Source organism: Myxocyprinus asiaticus, chromosome 13, assembly GCF_019703515.2.
Source record: "Myxocyprinus asiaticus isolate MX2 ecotype Aquarium Trade chromosome 13, UBuf_Myxa_2, whole genome shotgun sequence".
Classification (NCBI taxonomy): Eukaryota; Metazoa; Chordata; class Actinopteri; order Cypriniformes; family Catostomidae; genus Myxocyprinus; species Myxocyprinus asiaticus.
In genome coordinates, this window is record NC_059356.1 from 22,428,135 (window position 1) to 22,448,107 (window position 19,973).

At 38.3% G+C, this 19,973-nt stretch overlaps 1 protein-coding gene and 1 long non-coding RNA gene across 2 annotated transcripts in view; one reads left to right on the forward strand and one right to left on the reverse strand.

Moving 5' to 3' along the window:
• Positions 1-13,896, reverse strand: part of LOC127450138 (uncharacterized) — a 28,520-nt gene extending 14,624 nt beyond the window's left edge. The window contains exon 1 of the long non-coding RNA XR_007898916.1: positions 13,757-13,896. This is a non-coding gene — a long non-coding RNA (uncharacterized LOC127450138). The remainder of the gene's footprint in view (positions 1-13,756) is intronic.
• A 77-nt stretch (positions 13,897-13,973) lies between these two features.
• LOC127450134 (1-phosphatidylinositol 4,5-bisphosphate phosphodiesterase delta-3-A) overlaps positions 13,974-19,973 on the forward strand; it is a 52,636-nt gene continuing 46,636 nt past the window's right edge. Inside the window, exon 1 of the mRNA XM_051713945.1 lies at positions 13,974-14,165. Coding sequence (XP_051569905.1) covers positions 14,078-14,165 — 88 coding nt within the window. The 5' untranslated portion in view covers positions 13,974-14,077. The remainder of the gene's footprint in view (positions 14,166-19,973) is intronic.

A 19,973-nucleotide genomic window follows, 5' to 3' on the forward strand; every position in this document is an offset into this window, starting at 1 on the left:
TGCTTTAGTCCACTACGCCACCACCACTCCAGTTGGTTAATATTAAAATAAAGAATGAATAAAAATAAAACAAATAGCTAAATAAACATCAGTATTACTGTTTAGTATCAGTCAAATGCTGACTATATTAATACTGCCAGTCAGTTATTGGCAGGTTGTAAAACAAAAAGCATTTTACACCTGACGAGTTAAGAGAAAAAAAGCGGCAGCGGTGTTACACCGTATTGTGCTATACAAGTTCAGGGGAAACTTTCAATGGTGGAAAACCAGACTTTTAAATATTACATTTTATAAATGCAATGACTGGATTTGTTTGGTTGAAGGGGGTACCAAACTGTGAATCCTGAACAAAACAGTTTGGTGAATACATGTTTACACATTAGCTTCCACTCAGCTGACAAGCAATGAAAGTAGCTATGTGGTTAGCTAGATAGCTATAAGCTCGTTGTCACAAAGAGTAAAAGATGGACCAGCATTGCGTCTCACTAACTAGGTAACAGCGTAGCATGAAATCAACACTCAGCAGACACAATCCACCACCGCACCGTTGTCTGCTGAGCTGCAAAAGATGCTCTGATGTTTACCTTTCAATCTGCTACATTACTTACCGCACTGACAAACTATAGCTGGCTAACAGCAAACAGACATGAGTGACATGGTTGTCAGGGACAGGGTTAACGTTATATAAGTTATATTGAAAAGGGAAAATGAGGGGGTCATTGTTTATTAACTTTCCAGTATGCATTTCATAAACTAGTTAGCAACTTGCCGCGAAGACACCGCTCAACTCTGCACCGCTTAACTCCGCCCTGTCTGCAGAGTCACCATCAGTTCAGAGTCAAATCTGTAAACAATGGAGTCGGAGTGCGCTCTGCTGGATAAACTGCATAATGACACCAATTATAAAGCATTGTTTTCTGCATCATATGTTCTGAAAAAAAGTTTTCATATCTGCGCATATTGGTAAACATATACGCCGATACTGATATTATACATAATTGGCCGACCGATATTAACGTTAATTCATTACCTTTAGACACGACCACATAGAAGACGTTTTCAAATTCCTAACCGTCCCCGTAATGATGAGGAAGCTAAACTGTTTGTGATCTCCAGTCATGGCTGACAGAGCAAAACATTAGAAAGTGTGGGCTCACTTTACAAAATTTAATGAAAATGCAACTAAAAGCAATATATGTAAAAAAAATAAAATAAAAAAAAAGGTAGTTGCGCGTAAAGTAGGGATGTGCGCAACAACTAATTTTGTAACCGACTAGTCAACTAGTCTAAAAGTAAGAAATCCTTAGAAAACAGAAAAAAATAAACATTGTGTGTATATGTGATTCATTTGAAATACTTAAATGTGCGGTATGTAACTATTTTCATGTAATATTCTCCTTTCTTTTTTTTTTTTTTTTTGCCAATGTGTGAACGGCTTGTAACGCAACTTAAAAAAATTAGCCCTTCCCGGACTTCCTAGGTTGCTTATTAAAGCCTGTAGACTGATTTTCATGCAAAGGAAGCGGGTCGCTTTTGCTGGGAAAATCCCAAGGATGTGACGTTTATACGCACTCCCGAGAGCATTGCCTCAGTAATGGCTTCTTTTCCGCTATTTAACAGCGGCAACAAACTGCAACACTAGGTAACGTTATCTTAGAGATGGAATCCAGCAAACGTCCGGCTCCCAGCACAACACCGACTCCTACACATACTCAGAGTAAGCCATAAAAAAAAATTAAAAAAAATAAAATAAAATTGATCTACTGAATCCCATCTGGCTAAGCAGAAACATGAGTGAACATCTGCAGGGCATTTGATTCCTGGAGGGACCTCCGTTCGGTTTTGGGGATCAGAACCGACCCTGAATTGGCATTCTTCTTATTGGACAGGTAGGCTTACATAACTGCAAAGCATGTCAAATATAGTGCCATAAGGATTGATCTGTGTAATATTAGCTAACTTGATCTTGCCTGTTAACGCTGATGAATTGCAAGCTACCTTGCTTCGTAACTTTCAAATAATTTAAAGGATCTTCTCTTTATACTAAATGTCAGGTATACAGGATAAATTTAAGCAAAATATGCTGGTTTCTTGATCGTAGTACAACATATGACATACAAAACATACAATAGTGCAACATAACAATGCAACAGTAAACTGTCTGGTATAGTTCGGTAGTATGTAGCTGTGTGTGTGTATCGGTATGCTATGTTAGCTGGTAAGTAGTTTTAGTTTAGTCTCAAAGTTTGTAGTAAAACAATCATAACTGTGTAATGTTAATTATGCTACCTCATCTGTCAGCATGATGCCGGTGAATCACGTTCAGTCTCTTTGTATGTTACGTCATTGTTTTGGCTGAGCAACAGCGAGCACGAGCAACAGGTAGCTGGCTACATTTCACTTAATAGCCACAGGTGTCATTAATAACAAGGGTTTCTGAATCTTACATACTGCACCTTTAATCTATTATTCTAATAGACAAATCTGATACTAAATTCCGCAGAAAAAATAGTGTTGCGACATGCTGTTTTTGCATTATGATAATTGTACATTACAGCTAAAAGACGATAAGCATTCGTTAAATCAACGTTAGCCAACATAAGCATATTTATAGAAAACAGCTGAATGAATAGACAGTGCAGGATGAATAAGAGCTAAACTATTAGCCTGTTCTAAACAGAATACCAAGTTAAAGTTAGCCGACATATTATAACTAGGGTTGCGTTAACGGAAAAGTGTCCATCATTTAACGAATTTTAAAAACACTGACGGATAATTCAAAATGCTTTCTGTCATTTTGACAGAAAAAAACAAAACGCTTATGTGTGTGCGTGAGAGAGAGAGCTTGCGCACTCGCAGCCAAAACTGAGACAACGGCACTTTTTATTCCAAATAACCAACCAAATATGCAGCATAATTAGTTACTTTAATTATCAATAACACAATAATGTAACACATGTAGCCTGCGTTCCTCAACTCTGTGAATTAACACCTGTTTCTCCAGATTCGCGCTTGTCAGTTGTCCATGATTTCAGTTTTTAAATCTTTGTTACCATGCACATTATGTTTTACCAAGTGCTAAACAATGACTACGACTGGAAAGTGACATAGGCCTAAATTATGTCCGAATAACAATGAAGAACGAAGTATGAATAGCATACCATATTTTGCAGTCAGGACATTGTTCTGTGCGCGCCGCGAGTGAAAGAGAAGCCACAAGACCTGATGTGAAATAATCCGCTCCAGATAAATGCTTTTTAAATAATTGTGTTAATAGTTATTATTTTTTAAGTAACGTTTACATGACAGAAATTTGGACGTAGCATTTGTAGAAAAAATATAACGCAAAACGTAATAGTGAAATTTTTTTGAAAAGTTTCATGGGAGTCAATATTAACGGACTAGTCGACTATTATTTCCAATGCCAACTAGCAGCAGCAGTACCGTTTAGTTGACTAGTCTAGTGTAAAGGGGGAAACACCTGCAACCTCATGAAACACTTACAAATACAACATTCTATAAATCTGAAGCAGTGCAGCATGTTTGACTGCTTTAGCAAAGTGGCTGCTGCAACTACCAGTGTCCTTACCAGATGCAACTCAACTCAAACTAAACCATTTTAATATTATACAAAGCACAAACAAGTGTGTTGCATGACAAAGATTGAATCAGTCACTGAGTATTTATTTTGATAATGTTTAAATGGTTTAATTTCGTTAGTTTCATTTCGTTGCGAGTGTGAGACAGCAGTGCACTTGCAGATAGAGCCTGCCCACACGCTCTTCTGATTGGCTGTTATTTGTGATTGATTTTGTCACGTGACTATCGTGATTTTTGGCATTTGTGTCAACATGCAGTTATGAGGCTTTTGCACACTTCTGCACCCACAACATCTGTAGACTTACCAGTTTCTGCATGTGTTTCTCCTCAAGTGGTGTCTGATGATATGGTAACTACCACACATGCATGTATGTGTTACGGTCCATGTGGGAAGATGTGGATTATACGATGTCCCAGTAAATCTATAAATTAATCAACTCGGCAGTGACTACACATTACCTGGAAAATCTGCATATTCAACTGTATGGTGAATGTGCATGTTAACTGGTTATTATGAATATTGCCTGACCATACAGGAAATCTGGGAGGCATTCACACATTTCTCAATGAAACGGTGAATGCGGATGGAGACAATACAGAGCAGTGTGGCCAGGCTCTCTCTTGCGTTGCACAGTAGCATTTTGCACCCTCATTAATCATTTTATTGGGAAATGTGGGAATGCCTCCCAGAGTTCCTGTTTGGTTGGGGAATAACTTAGTTTATTTGCATTAATGCACAGATGATGAATAGGTAGATTTCCCAGGGAATGTGTATCATTATCTTATCATTACTTTAGTGTGTAACAACAATGTATAACCAATTGCAAACTAACTGATCACTCTGATCACTTGTTTTTCAGGTGTCTCTCATGCAAGGTTCTGATGTCAAAGTCCCTAGATGAAAGCTTAACTCTCTGCGGACTGCAAATCTGTCAGTCTACATCGGGGACCTTGCTGTGCTCGTCTATGGCAGGGAAACACTATCCCATTCAAGTTTGACGGGGAGACGATCGGCGCACACAAAGATGTGGAATCAAAGCCACAGCTCGATAGCACAAAACTTGATACTATACTTGGTGAGTGCATTTAATTAAAGGCAAATTTCATTCTTAAATAAATTCCTACACATTACTCATATACATTTCTTTTTACATAATGATGTTCCATGTTGGAGGTGGCAGTGATTGTGTTACATTACTGTCACTTCCAACATGGAACAAAAAAGGAATGTTCCAAACATTGTGTGAAAAGCCTCTAATCTCTAAAAGTCTAATTTGGGATCATCAGTTCAGATTTGTGAATGTGGCAAAAGTAAAAAATTGCGCACAATGTTGCAAACAAAAGAACCAAGGCTCCTTTGATGTCCTTAAAAAAATAACCCTAATCTATGTGAAGGTAGACATTTAAAGGACATTTTCAGCTGTCTGTTGGTAAATATAGCAATTTTGCAGATTGCGTTAGTGTTCAGAAACTTACTTGATAAAAATCAGGCTGAAATTGAATTGCACATCCCTACATGCTACTTTGACTGTTTTATTGTGTTAATTCTGGATGGTGAATTTGGGTGACAAAAAAAAAAGTGTTAAAGCAATGTTTTGTTCTGTTTGTGTGTGTTTTAACTCACAGACCATGCTCTGTCAAAGTTCCCTGACATCAGCATGCAAGATGTGAGATGCATCATAAGAAAAAAATGCAACAATGAAAGTTACACCAAGCAAGCCACTTCAAAGAAGACCATATGAAAAGAACATTTTTGTTTTCATATAGTTGAACAATTTTTGGTTGGATTTTTGGTTCCTTTGCCTCAGGATGGGCATTTAACAGGGCAGAAATTGCAGAGGAGTACAACCTGTTCGTGGGCAGCCAGGAACTGATTTCGGAGAGGCTCTTGCATGACCCTACCCTAAACATTATATTTATTCTGTTTGTTTTGTTTTTAACTGGGATGTCAATTTGAGTGTCACTGTTGTTATATTTTGGCATCCAACAGAATAGATTTGTTTGAAAATATTGATTTATAAAGAAAACAGATATGTTCCTAATCCTGAGTATGTGAATTTTTGTGTAGTCCACTGGTAGAGTACATAGGAGTTTACTTCAAATCTACTTAAAGTACAGTTAAAGGTATATTTCAAGTATAAAAATTAATACCTAAATAGGAACATAGTAGTATACTTAAAGTGCAAAAATAATATATAAATAGTAAACTATAAGTATGATGTTAAGTTCACTCAAAGAAAACTTACAAGTATACTTGCAGTAAAAAACTACTAAACTAGTAGTTTACTGAGAGTATACTTCAAAGTGTACTTTCGTAAACTAAAAAATGTGCTACAAGTATTTAACTAGTAAACTATCAGTATACCTATAAGTTCTTCTGTAGTATAGTTGCAGTACAAAAGAAAAACTTAGTTGTAAACTAGTTGTGTGCTCAAAGTTTACTACTGTTACACTTAAAGTATACTTAAAAGTATACTTTTATAAACTACAAAGTGGGCCAATTTAGTCCCAAGAAGTATTAAAATAGTACACTTACAAGTATACGACTAGTACATTGATATGAGTATACTTACTACATAAAGTATACTTAAAAATATACTTGAACTTTACTTAAGTATACTTAATAAAATGAACTTTAAGTATACTTCTTTTTTGTAAGGGTAGTAATGAGCTGTCGGATTTGATGGCTTGTTCATTATCTATATAATCAGAAACAGTTTTAAACTGGACTTTCATATAATGCAACAATACTGAAATCATGGACTCGGATTCTATTAATAAAATCATGAGCTAAATATGCAAGTATTGTAATTATCATAGCTAAAATAATTGACCATTTAAAAGCTATGATGCAGAACTTTTAATTCCAAAATAAAAAACGAAAAAGACCACAAAAAGAAAAAAAAACATCCAGGCTGTTCTAAAAAGTTTTTGACACTTCAAACAATAATACATTGATTTGTTGAGTTTAGTTTCTTGACAATTAGTTTATTTTATCATAGTTCATTCAACTATTACACTTAGTGATTTATCTCCACCAAAAGGTGTTTACAAGAGAGGTCTTAGTTTATCTGGCTCTGTTTAAGCAGTTATCAGAATCAAATTAATTGTAGTTTCAAGTTGATATCAGCACTGTTGTGTGACCTGTCAGTAAATCGTCTTTGACATTGCATAGCAACACATATGGGGAATACCTTCTTATACGACCTATTTGAAACCTCTCTACAATAACGGCAATATTCTAATATTTATTATATATATATTTATATTTAGTTATGGTGTTTGAGCCCCACCTGTTTTGGTGCGAAACTGTCTGCTATAAAAACAGGTGCACAAACACCATTTCCTCAGAATTTCTGACTGAGAACAAGGAGTGCATCACTTGTACCTCAAGAACTCTGAGTCTTGTAGTGCGGCTAACATTTGCAATGTCTCGTTCCCTTCATCTCAGGGAACCGAGGTTACGTACGTAACCGAGACGATCCCTTACGACTCAGTACACTCGACATGCGTAGCAACGCATATGGGGAACAGAATCCCATCACGGCACACTACTCAACATAACTTCCCAGAGAGGAACATGACACCGCAATCTCATGGGATGGCGACCGACATGAGTATGCCACAGTGAGTGATCCTTGTGTTGGCCAGGAGGGGAGCACTCATAACAATATATGAACTATAGTCATATAGTATGAATTAACTCCTTATGAACCCAGTTGCGAAGGGAGTTTATTTATAATGAAAGTGCTTGTGACTTTGCAGTAAATTATAACGGCCTGCATGCAGGCGGTTGTGTAAATGATGGGGAGCCCGTATTTAAAAGGAAGGGCATAAGTATATATATTTGGTCAATGAATAGCAAGTGCTCTAAACAGAGAGGACTTGTGAAGAAAGAGATGTTACATCTAGGTTGTAAAACCTTGCAAATGTGTTTTGAGAGGACCATCCTGCTGCAAAAAATATGTCTTGTAAGGACACACAATTCGTCCATGCCCATGAGGAGGCCATGCCTGTAGTTGAGTGTGCTTTAACATCAATTGGGCAAGTCTTACCCTGTGACTCATAAGCCAGGGCAATTGCATCGACAATCCAGTGAAAGAGCCTTTGCTTGGAGATGGACATTCCTTTTGTGCATCCTCCACAGCATATAAAGAGTTGATCAGACAGTCTGAACTGGCAAGTATGCTCAACGTATGCATGTAGTGCCCGCACAGGGCATAACAAATGCAGTGATTGTTCCTCGTCAGAATTAAATGGAGGAGGGAAGAAGGCCTGAAGGTGAACCACCTGCACTTTGAAGGGCGTGGTTAGGATCTTAGGCCTTTCCTGGGTTTGACAGTGGCTCTTGAATGACCAGGGCCAAACTCCAGACATGAACTGTTGACTGATAGTGCATGCAGGTCACCTACCCGTTTTACTGAGGCCAGAGCCAGCAGTAGTGCTGTCTTAACGGAGAGCATCCGCAAATCAACAGAGTCCAAAGGCTCGATGGGGGGCCCTGCAAGAGCTTTTAGGACTAAAGTTAAGTTCCAAGTCGGGACTCTAGCCGGCCGACTCTAGCCGGCCGAGATGGGTTTAATGGTCTTGCTCCCTTAAGGAACTTTATGATTAAATCATGCCTGCCTATAGAGGCACCGGCTTCATGTGCGTCATATGCAGAAATAGTTTGAGCATTGACGGGGTGAGTCCTGCATCTAATCGCTCTTGAAGAAATATTCGAATTTCATATATGGAGCAGTTTACTGGGTCTTTCCCATGTAAGAGACACCAATCCATCAACACCTTCCATTTTAATGCATAGAAGCATCTCGTGGACGGTGCTCTGGCCTGTAAAATGGTGTTCATGACTGAACGCGTCAGTTCTGGCACGTCTAGTGCGCCCCATTCAGCGGCCACACATGCAGGTTCCACAGCTGGGGCTGTGGATGCCAGATTGTGCCTTGCGCTTGAGAGAGGAGATCCCTCCTCAGCGGTATTTCCCATGGCAGCTGTACAGCATCTCCATAATTTCCAGAAACCATGGCTGGTTTGGCCATTTCCGCGCAACTAATAGAACTGTTTCCTTATCATGCTATGTTTCCGTGGCAACGCGCTCAACAAGCCACGTGATAAGATGCGCGGGTTGATGGTCTCAGACGCGGAGGGAACTGGGATTCATCCTCCGCCACCCGGATTGAGGCGAGTCACTACGCCACCACGAGGACTTAAAAGTGCATTGGGAATTGGGCATTCCAAATTGGGAGAAAAAAAAAATAAAAAATTATGTAATAGGCCTACTCTAAATCAATTAAACTCAGGGACCGTTTGAGCTAAAGATATCAATCCAACTTCAGTAAACTCAGAATATTATTCCCTACATAGCACAAGGTGTATTTTTGAGATTTTTTATTTGGAATTCTTTTATATATTTTATCCATATAAATCAATTAAACTCCAAGACCTTTTGACCTAAAGATGTCAAAACAACTGCAAATTCTTCAGGTTCCCGACACTCTAGTTAAGTATTTTACTTCAGATTCGGACCTGGCACCTGTTTTTTTTGTGTTTGTTTTGTGTTGTTTTGTCCTGTGTGTCTAGTGTCAGGATCCTTTCACTTCGGTTTGTCTTGTTTATAGTTGATGGCTGGGTCCTGACACTAATGTTGTGAGTGCACATGGCTTTGTTGTGTTTCCTCATTGCCTTGTGCGTTCTGTTCAGTTCAGTCTTTAGTGATACCCCGCCCCTTCGTTTACCTTGTTACCTTGTTATCTGTTCCACCTGCTCTGTATTCCAGAAAGCAGTGTTAACTTACCGTCACATATACCCTGTAATCTCGGTTGATTAACCCATTCCTTCCAGAACACCTGCGCGAGGTTAGTTTCATTGAACCAAGTGTCTGAAACTCAGAGTTTGTGCGCGTTCTCGGTGAACTCAGAAAGACATTCTCAGCAGATTGCCGAGTCCACGAGTCACCATGGAAACAGACGCTAAGAAGAAAGGCGCGCCATATTTCAGTGAAGCAGAACAAGAAGTTTTAATGACTGCAAACGAGCATTACTTCATCTTCATTCGTAATAGCGATAGGAGCTGCATTGGTTTAGGACTGAGAGTTTGCTTGACAGAAATTATACTGAATCATTGCGTGAATTTTTAAATTAATAAAACAATAAAGTTCTACCGTACATATAAACGCTTAATTCAACATTAATATTAGACCTCTCTCAACACATTAATGTTTAATAGGTCGACCGTTGCGTTATTTGTTTGCACTGAACTTAATTATAGGTATTAACATTCATATTCTATTAATATTATGATAATAGTCTATAGGTTTTATATATTTTTTTATTTTAAGATTAATTTTAATGGTATTTACCATGATCTGTGCATGCTAATTTATTTTACTGTCATGTGAACTGAATGTATTTCCTTTATTTTTAATACCATTTTATGTACCCAGTTGGGGTTTCTAAAGACTTAGAATCATATCACCTTTAATTTCCCACAGTTGCTGATGGTCTCATTGTATTAAGACCCTCTTTCAATTGTAGGATCTCCAACAGTTGTCATCATTTTCCATTGATTTAATGTAATGTTTTTTAGTAGGCCACACATGATTATTCATGTGCATTATAAGATGAAGATCTGCTGTAACACAGGTGGACAGTGATAGGAGTTACATGTGCATTGTGTTCTTTTCTCATTTGATGTGGCATTAAAACTTGTCATGTTGTGTTGTCATGTACAGTATGGTCCATCTGCCTCCACCAACTTGGTACGGAATTAAATTGTTGTTTTGATTTAAGATCATGTGTCTGACTATACCTTATAGATGTTCATGATCTCAGCATTAGAGAAAAGTAACTCATTTCTTCCTTGTTAATAGGAAGCTGTAAAAGGTCCCTATTGAAAGGCAAAAACAAAAATGTAATTTAAAGATGGACCATGTACAGTTTCTGATGGAGTAGAGGAGCCTGAGCATCAGAAAGATACATCTTTTCATTGAATCACCTGACCACCAGCTAAATGAGGTCACTGTGGGTGACTCTAAATGACAGCATGTCTCATTTATATTTTCAGATAATAGAGTAATGTACAAGTATGGAAACGTGTGCATTTATATGTACATAGCCTACATGAATTAGAGTGATAAGAAATAAAATTTCTAATCTCTTGTCTGTGAAATTATCACATATTATCTAGTTAGTGAAGAAGAATAACGAGTGATTAATTGCTTAAGATTTTAATTGGCAGACATTACCTACATATTGATACTATGGAACGTCATTTTATAAATAAAATTAATATTCATTGACTGAAGGAACTGTAAATAGAATGTGGGTGCTATAATAATTTTATTTTATGAAATTTATAGAATAAAAATTATTTATTACAAGGGTTAAATATAAATACATAAAGCCCTGTCTTTACAGTGAAGAGTGTGGGGGACTTTCCAATGTGTTCTGCGTTAAAAAAAATATTACAGTATTAAAACCTTCCCATTAAAATTTAAAGGGTCATGAACTGAGAAATCAAAATTCCCTTGATCTTTTGACATATAAGAGGTCATTGTACTAAAAACATCCTGTAAGTTTCAGAACTCAAAACTTTCTCATTAGTCTAAAAACAGCTTATATTGAAGCCAATCTGCCAAAACGACAGGATCTGGAATGTGCCACTTCATTACGTAATAGTGTGGCTAAACACCACCGCCGCAGAAGAAGATCAACACCTGCTTCTACATCACTGCCTGTTTAGCCCCGCCCACCGATTCACGAATGTAGTAGGTAAATAACGAGAGAGGCAAACGCAGGTCTACGCAGAAACCAAATGATAAGCTCCGAAGACAACAAGACACTGTGCATTGCCAAGTTGTGGAAAAACACAGTCTTTGCATTGCCTTCCTTCTGATCCCAACATTAGGAAAGAGTGGATGAACTTTATTTTTAATGAAGTTCCAGACCGCGTCAGTAAGAACTTGGTCCTTTGTTCACTTCATTTTACCGCGGATTCGTTTACAAATAAGGCACAATTCGACGCAGGATTTTCAGAAAGATTGAAACTAAAAGACGATGCTGTGCCGACTATATTGGATCCGACAGTAATGTCGCACCACACAACTGTGAATAACTGTTTTTATTACGTGGTCACTATTGCTTTGTCTGTTATTACAGATCGTTTGATATGTACTGAGTATTTATGCGTTTTTAACCTAAATCACAGCAGCGTCCATCTATGAAGGATGTAGGATTTTTAAATATGCAAAACTGTTAGCCAATCAAACCAGTGGGCTTTTACTTCCGAGTCTACAATCCGCCACGCCTATTCAAACGGTGTGTTACGATGAGGGGGGTCAAAACAGGACAGAAAATAGCCTATTACTTCTAAATTATGATGTTTTTTTTATGTAAAAATCTTGATAACATTATAAATGGACCTCAGAGAACAGTACAAAATACAAAAAGGCAGTTCATGACCCCTTTAAAGCACAATGTACACAGTTTGTTCACTTTTGAATGCAAATCTGTGGTGTGAGACTGGAAATGCCGGAGTAAAGAAGATTTGTGAGGTAAAGATTGCAGTTTACCGTAATATTGCTTTAAAAGTATAATATTGTGCGTAAACTGAACTTTCTCACTGTGCCGCTATTAAAAGGGCACACATGCGCTGACAGCCTCTGAAACATACTAAAATCTACCTGAAATAAACTAACTCTGGAACATAACCTACTCCGGAGCAGGTTATGTTCAGAGAGTAAGTTGCTATGGCTACTAAAATACCCTGAAAGTTACCTCTGTTTTTGGAACCGAAAGCTGAGGTTATCCGTTAACTTATCTGTAAACGTACCAGGTATGTCGCATAACCTGCTTTCTGGAATACACACCCCTGCTCTGCTCCGCTCCACTCTGTGGATGTTTCCCTGTTTAGGTGTTCTTGTTTACTCCTGCTCTTTAAGCATCATTCCTGTTCCCCTGCTCATCCTGGCCTGTTTGGTTCAGGACCACAAGGCCTTTGGGGCTTCCTGTCTCCAGCCCAGCCATTCTTCTCGACTCCCTGCCCTGGGACTGATTTCCCCGTTCAGGGTAGTTTTTGTTTGTTTTTGTTTATCTTTTATTAATAAAGCCCATTCCATGCGCTTGAGTCCTCGCTTCTCTACTCCCACACCTGACAACAGTACTAAGAATATTATTCTTTATATAGCACAAGGCTTATTTTGTGGAGTTTTATTTGGTAATTTTTATAGAGAATTTTTAATCCATATAAATAAAGCTCCAAGACCATTTGACCTAAAGATGTCAAGTCAATTGCAGAGTATTTTTTAATGATTTGCAGAAGGTATGAGAGAATGATGAGTGGTAAATAAAATAAGCCTTGTGCTATTTAAAGCATAATATTTGGAGTAATTTGCAGTCGGTTTGACATTTTTAGGTCAAATGATCTTGGAATTTAATTGATTTTTATGAGTTAAATATTCTATATAAAAAACACCCAATAGGAACTCCCCAAAATAAGCCTTGTGCTATATATGGAATAATATTCTGAATAATTTGTAGTTGGTTTGCCATATTTAGCTCAAATGGTCTTGGAGTTTAATTTATGTATATGGATTAAATATTAAATATTACAATTATTATACATTTTATAAAACGTATATTCCTAAAACGGAATCTTGTGCTATGAATGGGATATTTTCCTGAGCATTTCACTATTAGCGTGATGTTATAACGTCATATGGTTACATTTTTATTATTATTTAATTATTTATTTAAGTCTTGTGCTATGCAAAGGACAGTTAGTTTGGGCTCAAAACATGAAATGCACAGAGAGTTTAATGGTTATGAAACCGGATGTCAAACGTAAAACTGTTAACTAACTACAGCAGTCTCACACTCACAGACTAACTGCAGCTCAAGCCATCATGGCTGCACTGAAACATTTGCCTTTATGAATAAACCAGTAGGTGGAGTCCAAGGAATAGGCAAAGCTGAGTGGATTTAAAGTTCTGCATTCAGTCAACTTATTTTTTGTTTGTTTGCAATTAACAGTTTATCTACAAAGCCAACTGTAAATAAGTCCATGCCTCATTTGAACATTTTCTGAAACTTGTTCCATGGAACAATGCTGCTCTGCTTTTAGTTCAGTGGGCAGCTAGGTTAAAGTAAAAACAACTCACCGTCTGCTTTTGGTGCTTTCATCATTATAAAATAAATCCTCATGAAGTTAGGGCGGCATAGTAAATGTGGCACAGGCAGTGTTAGAGAGTGTGACTGAATGCTTCTTTTAAGAGCAGAATATTTACCGCTTCTCGCTGGGATCGAGTTACGCGCTGCGCATTCAGACGCGTCAAGTGTTGCGATAGGCGTCACAGCAGCGCAGTGATTCATAAGCGCAGGACGAGAGATTTAAACTCATTCTTCAGGACTTCTGTCTATCGATTGTCTCGGTTCAAGACGGCTATAAGAAGTGCTGCCTGGGGACCGAAGGGATATTCAACATGTTAGGGGGTATAAAGAAACCAGAGACCGTTCGGACTAAACCCAAAGCGTACGAGTCGAAAACCCACGATCCGCTTCGGAGGCTTGGTGAGATTGTTTTACGGTCACTTACAGTGGGAGCAAGACGCAATATGTTCTCGGAATGTTTCACTCATGTATGCTTTCTTGTACGTTAATTTCACAAAGAGAAAGTAATCACATCGATTAACTTGGCGTCAACTCCGCAACTTCAGAAGTTATATTTTCATAAAGTTCACATGAAACAGTCAACAGCAGTCAATCATTCCAGTTTAAGTAAATAAAGCGCTACAGTCTTTGACAGCTCCCAGAAGATCATTTTGCGTGACATACGACTGTTAGGAGAGATTAAATGTAAACTTAATGTTGTGGCAATGTTGTAGAGCTAAACACTTGAGTCCTAAAGGGGACGTTCACATTGGATGCAATGAATTCCATCTGCGCTATATTTTAGTAGTTGTTGTTGGTCTATGTGTCAGAGGGATACATGGGTGGACTGGGAAGAGAAATCGGCCCAGGATTTTACATATAAACTGGCCCAAAAGTTGTTGGGGGGGTTCAGTTTAGTCCAGGTTCTCCCAATGGCCAGTCCGCCCCTGATGGGCCCCAAAGTGCGTCGCCCAATCGGGAAAATGCCCGGTATGCCAGATTACCAATCCAGCCCTGGACCGACGCATAAGGGGCCATCCGACCTTGTTGTTGTGTCCGTTTGTGCTCTTTCTAAAGTTAAAATGAGCTCTCTAGACTCCTACTTAATTCAAAATAAATAAATAAATAAATAAAAGAATAAAAATTAAATTAAAATTAAAATAAAAAAATATGCATTTCAATTTCATAACAAAAGTATAAACTGAATAATTTTTTTTTATCAACATAAAATCCAAAAACCTAAATATTTAATATTAAAATTGTAAATTTCATTTTTTTTAAACATCACACAGTTTATTTGTGTTATAAAATTTGAATGTGTAAATTTAAAGGCATATTTGAGTGTTTGCGCTCTATCTAGCTGTGCATGTCACAGTGCATGTGATGCAGTAGAAGTATTCATTGAATGTATTTAATTTACTGCTAATGTATTGAATGTGTTTCTGGTGTATCTGGGATGATCTGACATATTTGTATTTTTCATTGTTATTAGTACATAGTCTACGCTTAGTCACATTACCATGCTCACAACCATTACATTACACATTACTCTCTTGATTGTTTTCCCACTCATATTTTCCTCTCATCTCCTCCCTTTTGCAGCATGACTCTGGCTTAGATCACCACCACCTACACCTATGCTTAAAACAATTTATAGATGTATTCAGTTTAATAGTGACATTTATTTTATGTGCCTATTTGATATTGAATCTGAATCAGATTTTCATGGCAACACAGGTCATGTTAGTATCAGATACCAAAAGTAGAGACCAAAAGCAGTATGGAGGAGAGATAAAAAATATCTGAAATAGATATTGCTCCTTAAGAATCCAAACTCATGAGACACATTTAACATTCCGGATGCCATTATATCACTGATACCTACATAATGTCATCCTGGAACAGCTGTAGACTAGTGCAGTATGGTAATTATGTAATGATTAACATGCAGCAGCCTGTTATTTATTAACAATGGTTAATTTCCAAAACAAGTGACTCGAACATTTTTATTTCGTAGTACAGATATTTTATTACAAATTTTTTTGACCTCCCAATGTCTTTCATGCGATCTTTTGTATCACACCTCTGCCTGTTTTAGCTCAAGGGTTTCTTTTTCATTAGCTCATGGAATGGCTGAATGTTATCGCTATATCAAGTCTAAGATCTGCTGAGGACTCGTCTGCATTCACTGACTTCTGACTGCAGTTATATGAGAGAGTCCCTGGCTTAAACTGTTACGAGTGGGCTATATTCTAAATGACAATTAAGTAAACGCACACCTTAGATTCAGAGGTGCAATTTACGGCAAAGATGTACAGAAAAAAATGCCTATACCTGCACAAATCAAGATATAGGATCATTTATTTACCAACGTTTCAGCAGTCAGCGTTTCTCAAGGCATCAGTGGTCTATATACCACCATGTTAATGAACTAATACAGACCTGCCTCTTAGGCATTAATTATATTTCATTTGTTTTGGACCTTGGTGGTCTTTATTTTATGTTTTTATTGCATGTTAACAGAACCTGTTCCATGACTACCGTGGTGCTGCACCATCTTTGCCATGGCTACCCCTTCAACAGATATGCCGTGGCACTCAGTTTATTGCACTTGTAAAGTGGTGTTGGGTCAGTGGTTTTTATGAAGAGGCTATGCAAGTTACTGCTCTTCAGTATTGTCAGTGCACTCCAGTTAGAATAATTGAGTGTTTCTCTACTGTTTGTATGAGCTTGTTTGAGAGAGCATGAGAGAAAGAAAGAGAGAGAGAGAGGGTGAGAACAGTTATGGGGTTGTTTATGGTCTTGGAAAATGTCTCTAAGCGAACAGTCATACAGATGTAGGTACATTTCCATCAGCTCTATAATAACTCTACACACCAATGTTGACTGATTTTGACTGACTGAACATCATAATCAAAATGAGCTGTTGGCCTCAAGGGAGGTGGAGCTCTAGGTCACAATGACATGGACCAATGACAGTAATGTGTTTAGCAGCCGGTCAGAAGTTTTCCTAAAACTTTGCCCCAGCGAGCTGTTACGAACCACTGAAAAGAATGCAACAACACCTTCTTTTTGGCTAGATTTTGTTCTAAATGACATCACACCTATTTGATCTTCAATTTCTTAGGAAGTATACAGAGGCCTTTAGAGTGACCCATGAAAGTTGATTATATACCCCTTTTACTGTCACTGTTCAACCCTTGATGCTGCACTTATCTGCTCCCAAGTGCAGGGGCGGATTTAGTCATTTTTGGGCCTAAGGCAAACACAGGCATGGGGTCCTCCACATCCCTTGTTCTCCCCTTTTGTCAATCCTTATTTATCTAAGAAAGACCTACTTGTAACTTCTCTTCACAAGTCTTCACACAGCAGTGATGTCTAGACATCTGGAATTGCATCTGTAAAAAACACAATAAAACATTCAGTTAAACAAAAGCACCCACTGTAAAATCTTATTTTCATAAATAATATGATCTCTGCACGATAATATTTATTGTCCTTTTACATGGAAGATCTGTCATTGGTTGTCATCATTTACCTTGGTTTTCCAGCAGGTTCACTGATAGAATCTCCTTACTGGACCTGCTTGCTGCTGCCCAAATTGAAGAAGTTGTTTATGGTCTTCTGTCTTCTATCTTGTGTTACTGATGAGAAAATAACACAAAAAGACAATAAGAGGTCAATTATGGAGACACAAAAATAATAAACATAATCTACTGTTAAAAATGTTTACCTTTTCTCTTTGTCTCTGTCTTTCTCTTCCTCTCCCTTTTCTCTTTGTCTTTGTCTCTGTCTTTCTCTTCCTCTCCATTTTCTCTTCCTCTCCCTTGAATGTATTTTTTTATTATTTTATTTATGTTGGTTGAGTTTCTCTTGCTTTCTCTCCCTAATCAACTCAGCTTTAGTGGGTTGGGAACATATGAAGGGAATCTTGGGCTGTTGCTGTATTGAGTAATCAGAACAGTTATGTATCTCTTTCATGGATTCTCAGAAGTTGTGGTACATCATATGCCATGAGGCCATATTATGTATGGCTGGGAGGCACAGTTTAAATGTCCATACTAAAATTTGACCTTGCGAGCCTTGGCCTCAACAAATCTTGCTATCACTAATTCCATATCCAGTGAATTACTGAAAATATATATATATATATCAAGCTTCTCAGATGGTGATGAAATATGTGTGGGGAAGGATCTAACTGCACCCTTTACCTCAAGCTTCAGGTCCTCTGCATCAATATCATCCATTCATTCTCTGCTCCAATCTGTGGTAGCATTCAGCTCCCCTCCCTTCTCAGTGCTTCTCATTATGTCAATGGAGAAGAGAAATCAAAACAGCTCATAGAAGGTTTCCATGTGTGAAAATCTGTCCTCTAATGTGACAAGGGCCATATCTCTAAGAGGCAGGAAAAACTCTCTTTTGAAGAGGTCTTCTGCCATTGACTGAGTGTGCTCTGTTCCTTCATATTCAAACTGTCCAGTTGTTCTTCTCTGACGCACCTTTGGCCAGCTCATCTCCACCTCAAGCCTCTCTGCTATCTCCCTGGCATCTTTTTTTGGCAGAGTTTAATCCATGATTTAGAAATTCCTGAAGAAATTCTGTCACTGCCCTGATTACTTCCCTCATTGTCTTGACTGAAACTTTGGGGCTCTGCAGGATCTTACTCACTTTTATTTATCTGGAACAACACATTGTACCACACAATGGTACTTACCACAAAAGGCCATCTCTGCATCTCCTGGCAAATGCTTCCAGCTGTTGAGATAACATCTGCATCCCGTTTCTCCATGGTGTACTCCTGTAGAACAGTCAATGCCTTCATGATTTTAGGCAGCTGGTAGTGAAAATCTTTAACAGCTTCAACCCTACACTCCCACCTGGTTATTGACAATGCCTTCAGTGTAAAGTTCTTGATATATTCTGTGAGAATGGTCCAGAGGTGAACTGAGGAGCTGAACAGAGTGTAAAGTCGCTGTAACAGACCAAAGAAGCTGATAGATGTCACAGATGACTTGGCTGCATCACCAACAACAAGGTTCAGTGTGTGACTTCCACAAGGAACACATAATGCTTTGCTGTTTAATTCCAGCACTCTCTTTTGGACCCCCTGCATTTTACCCTGCATGTTACTCCCATTATCATAAGACTGGCCTCGACAGTTAGAAAGATCCAAACCTAGAGTTTCTAGATGCCCTAAAAATGACTCACACAAGACTTTTCCTGTTGTGTCAAGTGCCTGAAGAAGACCAACAAAGTGCTCATGAATGGAGAAACCTTTTGAGGTCTCACAATTAACAATTCGTAGCACCACTGATAGCTGCTCATTGTGACTGAGGTCTGGAGTGCAGTCCATGATTACTGCATAATATTTGGCTTTCTTACTCTCTCTACAATTGCATCAGTTGTACATTTTGCCACAAGGGAAATTAGTTAATTTTGAATATGCTTGCATAAATAAGTGTCACTTTGATCTTTTGCCTGAGGTCTCCTCAAATGCTCTTGCATGACTGGGTCAAACTGAGCCATTAGTTCTACTTGCCCAAGGAAATTTCCATTGCCAGACTCAAACAACCTGTCTGAGTGGCCACGAAATGCAAGATTACACTCTGCCAGATGGTTCACAATTGCAGTAAGTCTTCTTAAAATCTCTTTCCAGTGGTTTACTTCAAGAGCAGTTATCAGCTGTGTTTGTTTGTAGTTTCTGTGATAGATTACACCAGGTATCCATGTTTGTGATGTGTTCAGCAGACCTCTCATGCTGTCTCAAGTGGGCTGAAAGATTTTTCCAGTTATTGAGCCCATCCCCACTTAGCTGAGTGCTCTTTTCTCGGTTTCCAAACAGGTGGCAATAAAAGCACATAACACAGTCCATTTTTTCACTGTACACGAGCCACGACCTGCTTATCTTTTCTCCATTCTTCATTTGCATGTATAAGTTACTGCTTGCGAATCTGCGCCCCTCTTGATTTTTTGGAAAAATTCTACTCTTGATCTGAACTGGTCCTCTCTGCACTATTGAGCAGCACTCTTTGTCTGACAGCTGTTTTGGCCAGAGTGCTAGGTCATCTTCAAGTGTAACACATTGGTTAAGGTGACTGCTACTCACTAGTTGTCTGTATCACCATCTTCATCATAGCCATAGTTATTATGGAGAGTGAACATGGCAGTTCCAGCCATTTCCAGTTGAAGGGTCCTGTAAAGTTGTCTTGCATATAGCAGCAGCATCGC